Source organism: Strix aluco, chromosome 1 (assembly GCF_031877795.1).
Source record: "Strix aluco isolate bStrAlu1 chromosome 1, bStrAlu1.hap1, whole genome shotgun sequence".
NCBI classification, from domain to species: Eukaryota; Metazoa; Chordata; class Aves; order Strigiformes; family Strigidae; genus Strix; species Strix aluco.
This window is the reverse complement of record NC_133931.1, coordinates 17,908,402-17,929,714: the sequence shown is the minus strand read 5'-3', so window position 1 is coordinate 17,929,714 and position 21,313 is coordinate 17,908,402. Positions and strand designations below refer to the sequence as shown.

The following is a 21,313-nucleotide window of genomic DNA, read 5'->3' as shown; positions in this document are numbered from 1 at the left end:
CTGTTTCTCATGCTATCCTGCTAGCGAGTAGGCTGGGGATGCTCAAGAAGATGGGAGGGGACACAGCTGGGACAGCTGACCCCAACTGACCAAAGGGATATTCCATACCATATGACATCATGCTCAGCAGTAAAAGCTGCAGAAGAGGGGGACATTCAGAGTTAGGGTGTTTGCCTTCCCAAGAAACCACTATGTACGATGAAGCCCTGCTTTCCTGGAGATGGCTAAACGCCTGCCTGCTGATGGGAAGTAGTGAATGAATCCCTTACTTGCTTTGCTTGCATGCATGGCTTTTGTTTCACCTACTAGATTGTTTTTAACACAACCCTCAAGTTTTTGCACTTTTACCCTTCCAATTGTCTCCCCCATACCACTGGGGGGGAGTGAGTGAGTGAGCATCTGTGTGATGCTTTGCTGCCTACTGGGGTTAAACCAGAACAGAATGGTAGGAACAGTTAGGAATAAAATTAAATAAAACCTGCCCTGTCAACAAAGTGTGCTGGCACTGCCAATTCTACTGCTTTGGATACACATTGAAATCATTATGAGAAATTTTTTTCCCTTACAATAGATAATCTTCAGGCATTTTTTATAGACCTGGAGATAAAACTGGCAGGAGAAAGAGAGGGGATTGTTAGCTCATGATCTGTTAACTAGCTATTTAGCTAATATTGTCCATTAACTCTTGTTAATTATCTGTTAGCGATTTAAAATTGATATTTTGTCATAAGACATAGCAAGTTAACTATGGTGAAGTTTAATATATTTTTTATTTTATATTTATATGTGCTAGGGAACTATAAAGTGAAAGGTCTGTAGAAAGGGACATGGATTGGACACAGCTCTGAGCAACCTGCTCTAGCTGATCCTGCCATGAGCAGAGGGGTTGGACTAAGCAATCTCCAGAGGTGACTGCTGATCTCAGCCATTCTATAGTGCTGTAAAATGGATCTCCATTTCTGGGTCTTTTAGAGATGCTGCTAGTACCTGTATCAATTTACATGCAAATTGTATCACTTAGTAGCACTTTTGCCCCCCTTTAGGAGTTCGTTAATAGTCAGCAATGTTCAAAAGGGCAGAAATGACTCAGGCTGAGATTCTCAGAGTTCGTACCTTTTTTGGTAAGATTTTCATTCAATTGTTCTTTTCATATTCTGACCACTCCAGGGGATACACAACAAACTAAAACCCCCTAAATAACACTATCACTGAAATAAACATATAAGGGGATATACTTTTTACATGTGCAATCGTAACAAAGAGAGAACTGTGTATTAGGAATGTCGTTAGATTTATTGTATAACAAAGTTAAAATTCTTATATATTAAGTAAATCAAGAATATTTTTTTTAATTTCATATAATCTTCACAATGCCTCTCTTTGTTTTATTAGCATACTTTCTCTGTTAAGGCATTTTTCTATGTTTTAAGCAAAAATCCCAAGCTTCTGCCTGAGTAGTGTTTTTTGAGGACTGTTCTAGCATATACTTCAGCTAAATGTCATTCTAAAATACAAGAAAAAAATACAGATGCAGTTATTGTCACAAAAGACTTTTACCCTTGGTACTATTAATTTGGTTCTCATTATAACTTTGAAAATAATATATAAACAAAAACATTGGGCTCTGTCACAGGTTTGATAGATGGATTTAAAAACAACACAAGAAGGACAAGTTTTCTTTATCGTCTTACTTTTGGTCTCTATTTGGGTTGCTATAAGTGTGTAAAGTAGCCAACTCTACAAAAAGTAGGGTACTAGTTCAAAATTTAAGCAACAGTTTGCTATACCTCTATAAGGATATGTTTCCTCAAAATGATAGGCAGTCTCATGTATCATATACATATAAAATTTTCATAATTGTTACTAAAATATGAACTAGGACATGTAATAAAGCAGGAACAGATGGGCTTGATGCTTATTGTTGCAAAATGCTTATTACGAATGTGAGAGAAGCTGAAATGGCTTCTGTTTGCTGAGTAACCAAAGCAAATATAAGGTTAATGAAGAGGCCAACCAGAAGCTGTTATGTGAGAGCATGACAACAGTTTTCACCTCAGAGTCACTACAAAAAGAATTCTCAAGCATTTATTTCAAGGTTTTTATTTTCTGCCCTCTGGAAGACCAGAATATTATACTGCTAACTTTTCATGATGAAGAAAAGCAATTAAATGAATAATATCTGAATATGACATATCACAAAACATAAACAAGATTAAAAATATATACCAGGAAATAATTAAAGTAGGTAGATCATGTAACCATACAACTCTGTTAAACTGTAACAGCAGTTTATGCATTTTACTATACTGTCTGTCTTAAAAAACCCATATTCTTCATCTTGTCATAGTGCTATACTTTTTAAAAGTATTTAATGTACAAAATTATGTATGAAGTAGTGCAAGAAAAAGCTGAAGACTTAATCTATTTGCATCCAACCTCTATATTTTACTTTAATATCTTTCAGAGGAGATAAAACCAAAGATTTTTCATTAGAGATGTGTCTTACTTGTGCAGTTTGGCAAGGATCCAGACCATGTTCCATTGGCAGTGCACTGTCTTACAGATGATCCAGAAAGTATGTATCCTTCCATGCATGAATAAATTACTGAATTAGAAAATGTAGTTCCATCAATACGAAATACTTTTCCATTAGCAGTTGTTCCTGGATTACCACACTGCACAGCTGTAAAGCAAAATGTTAAATATTTTGAAAATGTAGTAAAGATGATTTTTGAAATAGTAATGTCTAAGGACAGTCCTGCTGCCAGCAGTGTTATGTGGTAGAAATCCATGCTGTTGTCCTGAAAAATGTAAGTTTCACCACCTACTCATAAATCATTTTGTACAGTAAATAGCTGTTTGCATTAATTGTTTTTATCCTTTTGTGTGTAGGGAAACATAGCCTATGAATTTAACTTTAAAATCTGCATTAAAGGAAAACTAGTTTAGCTGCAAAGACAAACTCCCAATTATAAGAAAATGCCTGATCTACAATTATCATTGTAGATTTAATTTGAACTACAATTATCATTATAGATTTTGTTTGAATCTATAGTATGTATGCATTTATGACATCACCAAAGTATGTTTCCTACCTAATTCAAAGCACAGGATAAAGTAAAGCTATTATTTCATAGGCAGCTGTAAGCCTTATGTTTCCCAGTTCTTCAACACTCAACTTTGGAATTTGAATGTGTCTTTCTTACGTGATTATATATACACATCTAATCTGTATGACCTAAACTAGAACAATATATCTGTGTATGCATTACACACACCTATATATATATCTGTGAAACAGAGCCATCATTTCAAGAGTCTTCTGGGGGAAGAAAATCACCAAAAGTATCTTAAAATGTGATAATGGCAGTTAATTTCTAACAGGTAAGATCAAAGAACAGCAGAAAGTTCAGTTGGGCTAAGCATATCCCTTCAGATACCAATATACACACAGATATATATATTTACATTGTGCCCAGATGGCAATCATTTGGCAGAAAGGGTATTAGAAAACCAGCTTGTGAAATAAGTTTTTTAAATGAGATTGCTATTTCATACAGATAATGCAGTCAACAGTGATAAAGTGGAAAATAAGTGTACAGGTTCTCAAAGCTTTTCTTCGAAGAAGAGTGTTGTGAATTATTTCCTATTTTTGAAATAAGATAATTAAGGTAATAAATATCCATAAATATCCTGTTAGAACTTTCTTTTATAATAATACATCTAGCTTGAAATTTCTAGAATAATTTTTTCAAATAAACTTGTTTCAGCATTCTTTTTCTATTGAAAAATAATGTCAACAGTACTAGTAAATAAAATTTTTAAGCCAATCATTCATGACATAGATATATCTAATGAAATCCTGACATTGACATTTTCCTAAAACTCAACTCTTTTCTCTGAAATTCAGATGTATAATGTTTGCAATTAAAGATCAGGTGATGGTGAAATTTTTAAGGGAAAAAAATATTTCAGCAAAAATTGAGGTCTAGAGGCCTTATGTATTTTCTGTTTATTTTTTTTTGTACTGGATAACACATATAGTTGATGCTGACACAAAACTGAGAAGAAATAAACAGTTTGGTATACTTTTTTTTCTCAAAACTTTAAAAACATGTAGTATCATGGGCGCCAGGAACTGTTTTCAGATTTGTCCCCTGATGTTAAGCCGTTGTTATGGCGTAAATACTTATTCAAAAAAATGTAATGGCCAGTCCAAAATCAACTGTATACCATTCACAACACAAAACTGGCGATGTAAAATTGGTTTTCCGATTAACATTTTGTCCTGGTTTCGACCAGGATGGAGTTAATTGTCATTGGAGCATTTCATACCATGTGATGTCATGCCCAGGTGGGCGGGCTCTCTCTGGGGCTCGCGCATGCTCTCTCGCTCTCTCACGCACGCCATCTGCTAGTCGGCCAGTATTGTTGCTGTGGGGGGGCCAGTCGTCGCGCTCGGTAAGCCGCTGCTGTATTTTACCCGTTTTCTTTTTGAACTCACTATTGTTACTGTTGTTCTCTTGTTATATTTAGTAAATTCTTTCTTTCTATTCAACCCACGAATTCTCTTCTTTTGTCCCTCCCCTATTTCACCAGAGGGGGGAGGGGGAGGTGAACGGCTGGCCTTGTGGCGCCTGGCTGCCAGCTGAGTTCAAACCTCCACACGTTTTTAACAAAACAGTTTAAAAATAGGGTGGATCATCTGTGATTTACCTTTACACTCAGGTTGTCTTCCTGTCCAGCTCCCATTTGCCATACATGTCCTTTCTTCTGAGCCATGGAGGATATATCCAATATCACAGCTGAAATGTACGGTGCTTTTAATTTTAAAATTGTTTTCTTCTCTAGACCCATGACCTGGGATACCTGGATCACCACAAGAACCAGCTGTATCACCTAGAATTTAGAGTGCAAAGGTTAGAACAGCCAATGAATATTATTATGCTATGATACTGCATTTAAAATATATGTTTCTATGTACTTATAAATAAATTCATATATATGTTTTTAGGAAAAAAAACCATATATCTCAGAGGGTGTGAGTCCCTGTAAATACAAAATTTCTTGATTCTCAAATAATTTCTTTTTACTTATTTTATATAAATACATAACAGACCATGCTAAACTTTTGGTAACAGAATCATCAAACAAGAATTGAACTCTTCTGTGTTGAAACTCAGTAATACAATATAACTTCATCTCTTATTACATAGAAAACATTCTGAAGGCACATCTGGAGAGTCAAAGAAAAGTGTAGAACTTTTCCTGGAAATGCAAATGAGAACAAATCTGGCAGCTCATACTTCCTACCCAACCCTTTCCTGAAGCACCTGACAAAGTAGGCTAACTGTCAACCACTCTCACTAATTTAGGAGCCAGTTTTATTACTCAAGTTAACCAAGCTCAAACTGACACCTTTAATTTGAGAATAATCAAGGAAACTAATGTAATCACGGCTAATACGTTGTGAAGTTTTATAGCATGTATGTGCAAAAAGTACATTGTCTTATGGATTTTAATGCTTTCAGAAATAACAAAATAACTCAAGTGAATGTAAGAGCTGGCTGACTGGTTCAAAATCACAGACTCAGAAGTTTAGGGTCTTCTCTGTTTACCCATTTCTTTATGTGACACAGATCAGTAAAGCAGCTTACTAGCCCTGTTTAAGAAAAATTGTAAATAGTTCCAAATTATAGTAAGTAAAAGACTTTTATAAGCTTTCAAAATACTTACTGTGCAAGCTGCTTAGGTGACTCAACTTCTTTCTAGTTTGAAAATAGTCTGCTAGATATTTTTATGATAATTAAAAAAATGTCCTGGATCAAGATATTTTTTGTTATTTTGGGCATCCATATCTTATTTCCAATATTATTTATTTAGACTATGAAGAATTTTGGACAGGGCATATTCATTATTCTATACTTGTAAAGTCTCTACAATAACTGCTCAGTTTTTTGCAAGATACTTGGCATTATGCCTAAAATAATTTTATGATGAAAAAATGAAAATAGGGTTTTTGCTATGACAAGTATAGATTACATATTCCTCTTGTAAATGAAATCATGTGTTCTTTCCTAATGCCTAATTATTACTGTGAATTATTACTCTTTTAATCTTAGGGAGGTTAACCACCAGCTCTTTTGATTGAAGGTTACAGAAATAATTTTTCTAAATGACTAATCACATCAGGAAGTGACAGTGATATAATCAATGATATCATAACAGAACATATTTTCATTACTTCATGCAGAGATTCAACTAAGTGATTTTCACAGTCATTTACGAGCCATCCTTCACCTACATGTGTAACAAATTCTGAGCTGGCATTTAATCTTAATGAGAAGGAGGCTATTTAGACCCCTTAAGTAAGTATACAACCTTTGCTGCACTTATAAGGAATTCTAAGTTGCTCCAAATTTCTGACTTCAGCTGATACACATAATTACTGAAAACTATGTTTCTGGATGCAAATATATATCAATGGGACATGACAACTCCTTCTAGCTCTAGAATGTAAAACATAAAGTGCCATGTGAAAAAAAGGAAACTGTTTTAGGGATGATGTGACAAAATTTGGTTACCTTATGGTAGCTGACCCAGCATTTACTGTGTGAATTCTTCTCCATATATGAAAAAGACAAGTATGCTGTATATTTTGTCAGTCAGACATTCTGTATCATTTATTATTAATATCATCAACCAAAAAATACAAAGTTTGAGGCTTAAATATGCATTAAAAATGAAGAAATCAAGTTATCAAGGCTATGGGTATAAAAATCATCATTAGAAAATAAAGGATTTTCAGGTACCTCACTTACAAATGCTTATCCCAAAATATCTGAACACTGATTTAATAGCAGGATGATTATAGAATAGTCTTATTTTCAGTAAGGTTTCTTTGATATTTTCATGTACATTATCAGGCTTCCTATTTGTATTACTTTATATTTTTGTCTATGTCTTTATTTAATTCACAAATTAGGGTATTTTTTTGCTTATGAAGATTATGAAAACTACAGTAAATAGCCTTACATTTTATCTAAAGAGGATTCTTTTTCCCCACAATAATATTTATGCATACTAGCTGTAAAAACATGTTTTTATTAACCTAGTTTGAATTTGTAATTCACATAAGTATATCATTAAGTAATATTATTTTACGTTCAGCTTTGATTTCTGGTGCATAGGTCTAAACATCACAGGTTATAAGAACATGATATTTTTTCCCATTCTTGCAAATTTCCCTCTGATTTTATTGATAGAAAGTTAAGGGATTGAACTAGGTGTTCACATTTTCTAGTTTCTGTCACATTTTAGGTTGTAATAGCAGATTATTGAAATAGGAGGGACTCATAGAGCAAGATAATTAGATTTAGATTGTCCTTGTCTGCAAGCACTCCCTAAAAGTGTGCAGTGGAAAGCTCAGATACTGAAAAATTCTTCCAACCTTTCGGAATTTAGTGCAAGATTTTAACCATGAAACACTATTTTAAGATTTTCTCTTATTTTTTAACCATTTCTGTGCCATGGGCTGTAAAAAAAAAAGTGTATTCTGAAACTGTACCTGACATATACCTGAATATAATAAAGAGCTGAAGGCAGGAGTGAAAAAAAGGATTGGAATATGTAAGACCCCACCTGGAGTACTGTATACAGTTCTGGGGTCCCCAGTACAAGAAGGACATGGACCTGTTAGAACAGGTCCAGAGGAAGGTCACAAAAATGATCAGAGGCCTGGAACACCTCTCCTATGCAAAAAGGCTGAGAGAGTTGAGACTTTTCATCCTGGAGAAGGGAAGGTTCTGGCAAGACCTTATTGCAGCCTTTCAATATATAAAGATGGAGAGAAACTTTTTATTGAGGCTTGTGATGATAGGACAAGGGGCAACAACTTTAAACTGAAAGAGGGTAGGTCTAGACTGGACATAAGGAAGACACTTTTTTACTATGAGTGTGGTGAGACACTGGAACAGGTTGCCAAGAGAAGTTCTGGATGACCCCATCCCTGGAATTGTTCAAGGTCAGGTTGAACGGGGCTTTGAGTAACCTGATCTAGTTAAAGATGTCCCTGTTCATTGTGAGGATGTTGGACTAGATGGTCTTTGGAGGTCCCTTCCAACCCAAACCATTCTGTGATTCTATGATTCTAGTGGAAGGTGTTCCTACCATTGCTAGGGGGTTGAGCTAGATGATTTTTAAAGGTCCTATCTTGCCCATACCATTCTATGATTCTATGATTTACTAATGCTGTAACGAATGTTGGATTTTTAATGGGAAACTGGTAGAACAGTACTGTCAGATTTGCATATCAGTTATTTTTCACCTCTTGTTTTGGCATAGCTGTAATCCAAGAAAAAATGTGTCACTTGTTTTCTTGCTATTTTCTGCCTTTGAAGATACCTAAGTACTCTGAATTACAGAGGTCTGAATGAGGTCCAATGCCCCACTGATCTGTTTAAACTATATAATAGAAATATGAGGATGACAAGAAAGAACCTCCTACAAGTATTTATTGAGACTTAAACTGATAACATGATTAACATCTATCACAATCTGTGTTTACATATTTTAAGATAAGAAATGGGATTTAGCCAAATCCCAAATTAATGTGTGACTTGGATTTCCGTTTTTCACTTGATCACTGCTGTTAAAGTGAATCAATCTGAAGTTATGAAACAGAACATTCCTAAGCATTAAGTTGTTCAGAAAAAAAATCTCAACTTCAGTGAGGACTAATCTATTAAAAGGATTAGATGGTGTTTCCTCAAATACCAAGAATCCTATCGTGAAATTATGTGGAGCCCACAGCCTTATTATAAAGGTGGATGTATTATGCAGTTAATAATTATGGGAGGTGTCATTAAGTCAGTAGATATTTTTCAAGTTTAAAAAAAAATAAATTAACCCACCATCATGAAGAGATGATGCAAGGTTTCCCCGTCAAAATTAATACTCTGTCCAGAAGTCACATAGAAAGTATTTTCAAAACAAACTGACTCCTTTAACATTTTATTAAATGTGCAATTTCCTATTCATTTAAATGTCACTGAGAAAGCCTGCTTCTCCCAAACTATTTTCTTGTTCATAGTTTATTCTTATTTTGGTTTTACTTTTTTTCTGCAGAGATAGCACTGGCCACCCTGGCTGAACAAGAAGCTTTGGCTGCAACTCAGGGAGAAAAGGAGAGTTTACAGCCTTTGGAAGAAGGGGCTAGCCACTCACAATGATTACAGAGATGCTGTGAGGCTATGCAGGGCAGAAACCAGGAGGTCTAAAGCTCAGCTAGAAATTAATGTGGCTTCAGCAATCAAGGACAACAAGAAATGTTTCTATGTCAGCAGCAAAAGAAAGACCAGGGAGAGCCTCCATCCCCTGCTAGACGCAGGAGGAAACATGGTAACATGTGATGAGGAAAAGGCTTTGTCTCAGTCTTTAATAAGAAGACTAGTTGTACTGAGGGAAACCAGCCTCCTCAGCCAGAAGACAGAGACTGGGAGAACGACGCCCCCACAATCCGGGAGGAGATAGTCAGTGACCTACTGCATCACACAGACATACACAAGTCTATGGGACCGGATGGGAAACACCCGAGGGTGCTGAAGGAGCTGGCTGGGGTGCTTGCCAAGACGCTTTCCATCATTTACCAGCAGTCCTGACTGACCGGGGAGGTCCCGACAGATTGGAAATCGGCCAGTGTGATGCCCATATATAAGAAGGTTTGGAAGGATGATCTGGGAAATTACAGGCCTGTCAGCTTGACCTCAGTGTCCGGGAAGCTGATGGCGCAGATCATCCTGAGTACCATCATAAACATATGCAGGACAACCAGATGATCAGGCCCAGTCAGCATGGGTTTATGAAAGGCAGGTCCTGCTTGACAAACCTGATCTCCTTCTACGACAGAGCGACCTGCTTATTGGATGAGGGAAAGGCTGTGGACGCTGTCTACCTTGACTTTAGTAAGGCCTTTGACACCGTTTCCCACAGCATTCTCCTGGCAAAACTGGCTGCTCATGGCTTGGATGGGCACACACTTCACTGGGTAAAAGACTGGCTGGATGGCCGGGCCCAAAGAGTTGTGGTGAATGGAGTTAAATCCAGTTGGCAGCCGGTCACGAGTGGTGTCCCCCAGGGCTCAGTTTTGGGGTTACTCCTGTTTAACATCTTTATTGATAATCTAGACGAGGGAATAAAGTGCACGCTCAGTAAGTTTGCAGATGACACCAAGTTGGGTGGGAGTGTTGATCTGCTCGAGGGTAGGGAGGCTCTGCAGAGAGATCTGGACAGGCTGGAGCGATGGGCTAAGGCCAACTGTAGGAGTTTCAATAAGGCCAAATGCCGGGTGCTGCACTTGGGCCACAACAACCCCCAGCAGCGCTACAGGCTTGGGGAGAGCTGCCAGTCAGAGAGGGACCTGGGGGTGTTGATTGACAGGTGGCTGAACAGGAGCCAGCAGTGTGCCCAGGTGGCCAAGAAGGCCTATGGCGTCCTGGCTTGTATCAGAAATAGCGTGGCCAGCAGGGACAGGGAAGTGATCTTACCCCTGTACTTTGCACTGGTGAGGCCACAGCTCAATTACTGTGTTTAGCTTTTGGCCCCTCACTACAGAAAGGACATTGAATTACTTGAGCGTGTCCAAAGAAGGGCAACAAAGCTGGTGAAGGGTCTGGAGCACATGTCGTACGAGGAGGGGCTGAGGGAACTGGCGTTGTTTAGTCTGGAGAAGAGGAGGCTGAGGGGAGACCTCATCGCCCTCTGAAAGGGGGTTGCAGAGAACTGGGGATGAGTCTCTTTAACCAAGTAACAAGTGATAGGACAAGAGGTAATGGCCTCAAGTTGCGCCAGGGAAGGTTTAGACTGGATATTAGGAAGCACTTCTTTCCAGAACGGGTTGTTAGGCGTTGGAATGGGCTGCCCAGGGCAGTGGTGGAGTCCCCATCCCTGGAGGTGTTTTAAGAGTCGGGTTGACATAGCACTGAGGGGTATGGTGTATTTGAGAACGGTCCATGTTAGATTAAGGGTTGGACTTCATCATCTTTAAGGTCTTTTACAACCTAGATGATTCTGTGATACTTCAGTTTTATACATGATTTTACAGATTTTAAAATGGACTTCCAATAAAATCAAAGTAAATTCAAAACAACTTCAGGGCACACTCCTTAATTCAAAAATATTACCTGAGCAATGAGGAAGGGATCCACTCCAGTGTCCATTCAACTGACATGTACGAGATGACTGCCCTAGCAGTGATCGTCTACCTGTGCAGGTATAATGAACAGTAGACCCAAACGTATATTTATCTCCAGACAGGACCGCGTTAGGAGGAACGCCAGGATGGCCACAGTCAATCACTACAATGCATAATTATTGGAGATAAAAAAAGGTTATTATCACTGATCAAACAGTTTGTAGTTATCATTTTCATAACTCCATACATACACTTTTGTGAAGAGGCTGACCTTCTTAGGGTTTGGGGAATGGGAGCACATTGTGTGATTAGAAATGCAAAATATATTGCAGACCAAAAGCTGTGAAACAAATGTTTACAGATGTCGAAAAGGTGTTTTAGATAAAGATACTGACGTTCAGAGACACTCATTCACTAAGCTGATCTTTATGGCATGAACATGCGCGCACACACACACACACACACTCATGCACGTATTCTTCAGAGAAAAAAATACAGGAATACAGTATCTGCGAAAGTCACTGCTGAGGTGGAGAATATGCAGACCTTCATCCCTCACCCACTGGTCCCAAATCATCAGTCATGAAATTTACTACGTTTATAAACAAGACATTTTTTGCTAAATTTTGCTATGAACTTTAATGCTAATTTCATATTCATGATTTTGATTACATAAATTATTGGATTGCATAAATATTTGTTTACATACTTTAAATTTTTAATATTCCTAGGCATCATCCATTGCTGTTAATTGCACAGGGACTGGAGGGAATTTCTATAGGATCCCAATCTTAGAAATGGTCATAGATAAACTCCCTATCAGTTGTTTATTGAGTAAATTTTTATCAGTAATTGCTAGTTATTTTCATACTGTTGTTAATTTTTAGTAGTCTTAGTCTTGATATTTTTTGTGATTTCCACTTACAGATTGCACATAAGGGTATCCAACTGTTAGCTTATACACACCTAATTTTGCTAACTGGCTCAAATGTCATGAAGTACATAAACTCAGGAAAGAAAATAGGACAGTTTAGCATGATATCTTTTGTCCTGCAGTTGCCTCTTATACAGAAAATTGTGATAAGTGTCTCTTGTTATTCATGATCAAAACCAGTCATAGTTTTAGGAATTAAAAAAAAACAGGCTAAATGATAGAAACCTGATCTAAAGTCAGGATAATACCACTGAAATAATTTCATCAGCCTCCTATCTTCTGGAAAGTTGTATAAAGTTACAGTGAAGCTACCTTGGCTAGATCAACAGGAAGCTTGCTATTCCATAAGACTAAAGCAAAATGACAGAAGTTCTTACGCATCATTATGGAGCACATTACCTACATGGACAATGTATGTAATGGAAACAAAGTTCTCTGTTGAAAAGAAATAGCTAGTCTGTCTTTTAAGATTAAGAGCACATATCAAAAATGGTCAAAAGAAACTCCCTCACATGTGGAATTAATATAGAAAAAACTTTTAATAATTCAGAGCAAGAAGTTAATTTAAAAGCAAGCGAATATATCAAGTTCAGGAAATGCACAGTTAAAATTCATAAACCAAATTGAGTCTGTTCATAGAAGGAATCTAGCCTTGCATGTTTGATTTCTTTTTACGTTACACCTGTCCATGGCACGTGGCATATCTTGGCCAAAGATATTTGTATTTATGCATCATGAAACCCGTGAATTATAGCTGCTAATACCAGAGTAGTAAAACAGTCCCTTAAATCCTAAAAATATAGTTTTTATCAGTACTTCATCATCTTCAATATCATAATATTTTCAGCAGGATTTTTTTATCAAAAAAAAGCCAGATCAGAAGCCTGATCAGGGCTGAGGATGTATTCAACTCCCTACCACTTCAGGTGTATACAACAGTGCAATGGTTGTACAATACAATATATGACCGAAGTCATGTGTGATGATTCATCTTCCTCTAATGATTATTCTTGGTCTTAGAGCTTTGCCTTTATACATATACTGATCTGTGTTAAGTGACACGTGTTCTCTTAGGGGTCCAACTTGCAAGGTGCAGAACCTTCCTGACAACCCCACAAAGGATTAAGGAATGTGGTATTTGATTGAGTTCAATTCCTACCTCGTGCCACTGACCCCTGTGAACATTTTGTAGGCTTGAAGGACTTCAAGTAAAATGGAAATTGTCAGCTTTACAAACTGGGCACTGGTTAGCATACTATTTGCTTAATCGATTACTTATAATTAAATATGATTGTACAGAAGGCTTAGAACACTGTTAATCAAAAAGCATGTTGGTCTTGCAGGCTTCAATTAAATGAAACTGTTTCTTCTTGAGAAAAACATTCACATTTTTTCAGAGTCTTTTTATTATCTATATTTTTCTTGATTGATTCTTTTGGCCCTTTCAGATGTTGTCATAGAGGAAAAGTTAATTTCATACTGGTACCTTACAACATTCAGTTCTGGGCTTTCCTATACACACTTCTCTTTTTTTGTTTACACTTATGTCTAAAAGTCCTGGATTCCTAATAACTGATTTAGGAAATTATACCACCTGTAATGCTATGCTTAACTTGATTATGCATTCTGCAAAATTTAATTTGATATTCATGTTCTCAGATGGGGATTTTATATGAAGAGTTGATCATATTTCTTCTTTTCTATCTCCTAATGCTAATTTATCCTCCATTTTATTTCCATCAATTTCTTCCTTTCTGCCTCTCTGTTATCGAATCATAGAATAGTATGTGTTGGAAGGGACCTTTAAAGGTCATCTAGTCCACCCCCCCCACCCCCCCCCTGCAATAAGCATCTTCAACTAGATCCTATTGCTCAGAGCTCCATTTAACCTGACCTTGAATGTTTCCAGGGATGAGGCATCTGCCACCAGTCTGGGCAACCTGTTCCAGCATTTCACCACCCTCATTATAAAAAACCTCTTTCTTATATCTAGTCTCAATCTATCCTCTTTTAATTTAAAACCATTACCCCTTGTCTTATCACAAAAAGTTTGCTAAAAAGTTTGTCCTCATTTTTCTTATAAGCCCCAGCTGAAAGGCTGCAATAATGTCTCCCTGGAGCCTTCTCTAGTCTGAACAACCCCAAGTCCCTCAGCCTTTCTTCATAGGAGAGATGTTACAGCCCTCTGATCATTTTTGTGGCCCTCCTCTGGACCCGCTCCAACAGGTCCATGTCTTTCCTGTGCTGAGGACTCCAGAGCTGGATGCAGTACTGCAGGTGGACTGTCACCAGAGTGGAGTAGAGGAGAGTGGGACGTGACAGGCAGAATTATGTCCCTGGACTTGCTGGCCACACTTCTTTTGATGTAGCCCAGGATACAGTTGGCTTTCTGGGCTGCGAGCACACATTGCTGGCTCATGTCCCGTTTGTCATCCACCAGTACTCCCAAGTCCTTCTTGGCAGAGCTGCTCTCAATCCCTTCATCCCCCAGCCTGTATTGATACTGGGGGTTGCCCTCACCCAGGTGTGGGACCTTGCACTTGGCCTTGTTGAACATCATGAGGTTCACATGGGCCAGCTTCTCAAGCTTGTCCAGGTTCCTCTGGATGGCATCCTGTCCCTCAGGTGTGTTAACTGCACCACTCAGCTTGATGTCATCTGCAAACTTGCCAAGGGAGCACTCAATCCCACTATGTCATTGATGAATATATTAAACAGTACGGGTCCCAGTAGGGATCCCTGACAGACACCACTCATCACCAATCTCCATCTGAACATTGAGCTGTTGACCACTACTCTCTGGATGTGACCATCCAACCAATTCCTCATCCATTGAACAGTCCACCCATCAAATCCACATTTCTCCAGTTTAGAGAGAAGGATGCTGTGGGGCACCTTGTCAAAGACCTTACAGAAGTCCAGATAGATGACATCCATAGCTCTTCCCTTGGCCACTGATGTAGTCACTCCATCAGAGTTGGTCAGGCAAGACTTGCCCTTGGTTAAGCCATGTTGGCTGTCTCGAATCATCTCTCTGTTCTCCATAGCTTCTAGGAGGATCTGTTCCATGATCTTTCCAGACACAGAGGTGAGTCTGACAGGTCAGTAGTTCCCAAGGTTCTCTTTTCTACCTTTTTTTTAAAAATGGGTGCAGTGTTTCCTTTTTACAGTCACCAGGTACTTCACCTGACGGCCATGTCTTTTCAAATATCATGGAGAGTGGCTTGTCAACTATATCAGCCAATTCCCTCAGGACTCTGGAATGTATCTTATCAGGTCCCATAGACTTATGTATGTTCAGGTTCCTCATGTCATGAACCTGATCTTCTCTTACAGTGGGAGGGACTTTGCTCCCCCAGTCCCTGTCTTATGGTCCATCCACTTGAGAGGTGTGGGAAGAGAGGTTGCCAGTGAAGACTAAGGCAAAAATATTGTTGAGTACCTCAGCTTTCTCGTCCTCTGTTGTTACCAGTTTGCTAGTCTTGCTCATTGTGGGGGTATACTTTCTTTGACCTTCCTTTTCTGGCTGACATTCCTGTAGTCATAATAATTCCTTATTATTATTCTTTGCATTCCTTGACAATTTAAGTTCCATCTGTGTCTTGGCCTTCCTGACCCCATCCCTACACAACTGGACAGCGTCCCTGTACTCTTCCCAGGATACCTGTCCCTGCTTCCACTGCCTGTGCATTTCCTTTTTGCCCTTTAGTTTGACCAGCAGGTCTTGACTCAGCCATGCAGGTCTCTTGCCTTCATTTCCTGATTTCTTATACCTGGGAACAAGAGTTCTTGTGCTCTATGGAAAGCATCCTTAAAGATATGTTAGCTGATCTAGTCCTGTTCCATCACATACCTGCACAGTACCTTTCTATAGCTGTGCAAATTTAATTTTACATTAAGTTTTGATTCACATTTAAAGAAAAAATAATAAAGGAAGAAGAAAAATAAGATAGAATAATATTATTAATCTCCTTCAGAGTATGTAAAAACATGAGGTCAAATTATATTTTTTCATCATAATAGACAATTAGCAATTAAGTTCTGTCACACTGAAACTTCAGTTTCCTTTAAAAAAAAAAAAAAAAGATAAATTCTGAAACGTATGAAAATAATTATTTTTCCAGTGTGACATTTCACTCGCTATTTCTTTTCCCTGAAAAATCCCAATAAATAAAACAGCTAATACTGATTATGGATGAGATATATAACATTCTGGAAAAACAGAAATAAGAAAAAATCACATCCTCTGGTTAAATGTGATGGCCTATCAGTAAAAGTACAGCATTATTAGTTTAAAGCCTGATTAATTTTACAAATGTTCAGTTAAATTTACAAATGTTATACCCAATTTCTTGAGTACTGAATTAAAAAGCACAGTTGAAGTTTCTTTAATCTCTATAGTTGTCAACAATTCTTATCATTCTATCTGACAGCTGGGAATGGCTGTATATATCATGTTGTGAGGGAATAAATGTCAGGACAAGGTGCTGCAATAGAATCATTGGGCGAATTACACAGACACCAGCAAAAAAACTAGTCTACATTATTTGGATTTCAAGCTTGGAAGGTGTGGATTGTGTGTACTCACATCTCAGTAGTTTAAAAATAACAAATCAGAGCATGTCTGTCAGAACTAAATTGAGAATACTTTGCAGTACAGAAAAATCTGATATGGTCACTGGAATCCTTTGTGGTATATTATCCAAACGTATCTTTCATTTTGAGTTTATTTCAAATTTAAAGTATTTTACTAGCAACACGTGCCTAAGTAGCATATGGTCCTGAAAGTCTAAGGGACAGATGAAATGTCATTATGATCCAGGCCAACACTGAATTCTGCCTCTTACAGGATTTGTACTACCTAGAAGTACTCTAGCTACAACACATTTCAAAGGAATTGAGTCACTTTACAGGTGAACAGCTTTTCCTCTGTTACCGTGTTTCTTCTTCATTACTCTAGCAATATTTCAAAGAAAAGGTGTGTTCTTTGTGACTAGTTAGAGAGAGATTGAAATCCAGCTAGGTCAAAAAATAGTACAACCTGGGTCAAAGAAAAACATCCACTTCTTTTCCATTGTTCTTATAGTGGAAAAATGAGCAGGTTACTAAATGACTGCCCTACATCTGTCCAAAATGAACACAATTTGTGAAACACTCCAGAAGATGAAAGGCACTGATAAAAAAATATTTAGTAGCTGCATCAAAATAAGTTTTGGTAAGTTTTATGATTACAAAATATCATGGATAGTGCCTAGGTTAGAATTCATTGACCTCTCTGTATAAATGACACAAATAAAGCTGAGGATGCCCTTTCAAAAGTACATATAGCATACTTACTCCCAAAGGTCAGCTTAAAAGAAAAGTAAAATCTGTATTATTAAATTACTTGTGACAATTTTGAAAGAAGACTAAGAGATAAAAATACAAAAGTAGAAAGAAATCTTTGTACCTTTACCTTTAGAATTTCTTCCTGTTTGGAGATATGTTACTATTAAGTATTTATCTTTCAGAAATGGTAATGTTACCTTAAAATTTAATGTGAAACTCTTAGATTCTTTGTTATAAGTTTAACTGTGACTTGCAACCAAGCTATTAATCCCATCAAAGAAAGAGACAACTTCCAGAACTAGAAGTTTTAACAGTAATAGGAAATAAAGGGGTTTTTTTGGTTTTTTAGAGAGAGAATAGCAGAACTGGACAAATCTCGGTTAAGGTAGACTAATAAAGGTAAAACTGAGAACTAATATCTACAATATTGCAAATAGTGCTCCATGATTCCTGAATAAGGAACCCTTAGGCTGTTTTCCCTATAATCTCTAGAAATAAAGCTTTCAGTCTCTCTCAGAGAGAAACTTTGATCTAAAACCTAAACCCTTTTCATAGACTTGTAGAAAACTGGGTAAACTAGCTGTCCAGCCAATTAAAAACCCTCAGAAACATCTGTGGCTATATCTACACCATAGTTAGAAAGTTGTTCATGACAAGCCATGACAAAAACAACATCCTTGTGTAGATCCACGTGCCTTAGTAGATAGGTTGCATATGACTATGATGTTCAGAAACATCTGGTAGTGTGGTAAACTGAGTACATGATTCTGAGAATAATTTTGATGCTCTATAGTGCCATTACTACTTGCTTACTGTCTCCATAGATAGTCTGATCTTGTTGTTGTCCCAAGAGAAGTCCAGAAAGCACTATAGTGACATAAGTCAATAATTGGGTACTATAGTTTTTAAGTTTCAGTGTGATCATAGCTTGTGGGCAATGGAGGCCATGTGTTCGCAAATTCAATGGATATGTTTTGACCTTCTATCCCTGCTATCAGGGATCATTGTGTTGAAGCATTCAGAGATGTTTGTTTTGGTTACTGCATTTCCCAAGTTTTCTTTGTTATTTGCTACATAAAATAACTCTGTAACTGCCTACTTCAGCTGCTACTGAGACTTACTATCATTACTGCACTCACACAAATGTATATAAATATGATTATTTTAATTGCTGTCATGAGACTGATGGAAATGTTGTATAAAATAATACTACTCTACATTCTCTGCAGAAGCATACACATTATCTACTTACTAATGCATTCAGGTAGAGGTTTGTCCCAGTGGCCATTTGGTTGACAAATTAAAACTGAAGAGCCAAATAAAAAATATCCAGGATTACAGTCATAAAATACCACTGTCCCATATGTGAAATTTCCATGTTCGATTTTACTTTCTCTTATAGAATTTGCAGGAATTCCAGGATCAGAACAGTTGACCACTAAAAAGAAGAAGAGCACAGACTTGAGAATCATACAACTACAGTCTACTGAAATCGTCCTTAAATGGTGTCCTATCCTTTGTATGAGAAACTTCCAATGTGTTTCTACCCTGATTTTATGTATAATGATACTGAATTAGGAAGATGATATGAAACCAGGAGATGCCAAACTCAGAGCAAATAAAAGGAAATGTTTATTCACTGAGTGTGATGATGCTGTAAAAGTATTTTCCATTAGAAATGACTGGACATCAATTTATACTCTTGACTTCACATAAACTATCACCTATAGCTGGAAACAGGTTATGGGGCTAGATGTGCCTTTGGTCTAATTCACACAGCCATGCAAATATAATTCTGTTCCTGTACTAACATTTTGATAATGGAGCACCTTTGAGCCAGAAGTTTTGAGCTAAAGGGCACATGGTCAGTTAGGTAAGACTGTGGTGATTCTTTTAGAACAGGGAAATATCCCAACAAATGTGTCTGTGAGTTTAAAAATAGGAGTATACTTTCATGGTTAAGAATATCGATGGATTTTTTGAGTCCTCAACTACTTTAGGTTTCATATGTTTGAAAATCACTGAAGATTGATTTTTTTTTTCCTTTTTTTGTGATGTATAGCTGTCTGGTGAGTGGAGTGTAATACTTACTTTGGGGGTCATGGAGATTTTTTTAACAGTTTCCATGCAATAGACTCCTCTGGTCAAGTAAACACATCACCAACTACTCAAAGTTCCTCTAGAAAATTACAGTTGATGTAAAAATTACTACCCCTATATCCTTATAATCAATTGCATGTTTATATGCATACATGTGTATGTACCTGTGTGTAAATATGTATATAATATATCTGGTTGCGTATATGCATGAATGTGTGTACATAAAAGTATCAACTATGCCAAAAAGGACTGCAATCTAAAAAGAAAATAAAGATATTGCCAGATGCAATTTAAGATCATTTTTCTTACCTACATCGCTCAATGTAGTTATTTTATGGCTCATCTACTTCTCTCTAGTAACTATCCTAAATGTTGGAGTCTGCTTGTGTGCTTCTCAAATATTGGTACCGCAAGACTAGAATACATATGTTTTTCAAGGATAGAAATAACTTTCTGGTTGGATTTGACTTTTTTGACATTAAATGATCATTTTTTTTAGTTATATTGATGGACAGTGTTAAAAATGTGTGTGGGGTTTTTTTTTTTTTTCCTGGAGGAAAATTTGAGCTATATTTCTATCCATTTTTATTTTTGTAGACAACAGTTTTATAACAATTGAACATTCATCTTCATATTATTGAGCATGCACTTTAAGTAATGAAAATTATTTATTAATAAATCTGGAGTAGTGAACACTTGAAAAAAAAAATACAAGGTGCTTTGACCATTTAAATAGTTTTCTACTATTATTATAGTTGTCTAGGAAACTAGCTACCTAGCAAAGTTGTTGACAGTATAACAGCAAGTGTACTGCTGAATTTATATAATGATTGCAAATTCAGCCTTCACAAAGGAGTGCAGCTTTTTCTATAGTACTGCACTTCAGGCAGTTTACAAACATTCAAGGTAACATCTTTTCATTTTTTAATTTAACTTTAATGCAAATAGAACAAAATCATATTAATTAGGATTAATTTCACTGCACATTACAGACACCACTAATAATGTTCAACACAAAGTTGGTTCTTTTTATTTTTAAAGTTTGTTCTAAAACCTATAGAAGATTTCAGGGACTGTGTAAAATTTCAAGGAATAATCTGATCAATTTATTTACTGATCCCTACGGGGAAAAATCATATCAGACAGTTTGACACATTACTCTGCAATACCAGAACACTGAGGTGATTTATAGCAACTAGACTGAAAATGAGATTCATAAGGTACCCTTAATACACAGTACATGTTTAGTATTGAACATTTAAAAATAATAACTTATCATCATCAAAAAGGTCCTTGGAAATTTAAGTTATTTAAACTATTTGGCAGTATCACTTAAGGCAACGTTATTGAAAGAAACTAGAGAACATCTACTGGACGGAAACTATAGTAAATCAAATTGCTATAAATATGTAACATGACTTAGGCTGTGTACAGATAAAAATCCATGGAAGCTGCTGGGAAGATGCTGAAAAACAATTAATACAAATTTTTCATATGTGCTAGCAGGTTGCAGCAAAAATTACATTTCTCAAAATGAGAACAATTAAACACTTGAAAAGCACATAACAACAGAGTTAAAAAGGACAGTGGTGATAAAACTTTTCTAAAAGTCCTTATGAAAATTCAAGCAGAAATAATTTCATAATATTCTTTCATTTTCAGTGAAAGAATTTTAAATCTAATATCCAGAAGTGTTGAGAACAAACCCAAACGGATTATGCTAACAAATTAGAATTGAATTTTAAAAGTCAATATGAGCA

At 36.8% G+C, this 21,313-nt stretch overlaps 1 protein-coding gene across 2 annotated transcripts in view; it reads right to left on the bottom strand.

Annotated features, from left to right (window-relative positions):
- Positions 1–21,313, bottom strand: part of CSMD3 (CUB and Sushi multiple domains 3) — a 756,099-nt gene that overhangs the window by 44,610 nt on the left and 690,176 nt on the right. For both annotated transcript variants that reach the window (XM_074808674.1, XM_074808748.1), the window contains 4 exons: positions 18,706–18,891; positions 11,181–11,354; positions 4,717–4,899; positions 2,507–2,683 (listed from right to left, as the gene is read on the bottom strand). In XM_074808674.1, coding sequence (XP_074664775.1) covers positions 2,507–2,683; positions 4,717–4,899; positions 11,181–11,354; positions 18,706–18,891 — 720 coding nt within the window. The remainder of the gene's footprint in view (positions 1–2,506; positions 2,684–4,716; positions 4,900–11,180; positions 11,355–18,705; positions 18,892–21,313) is intronic.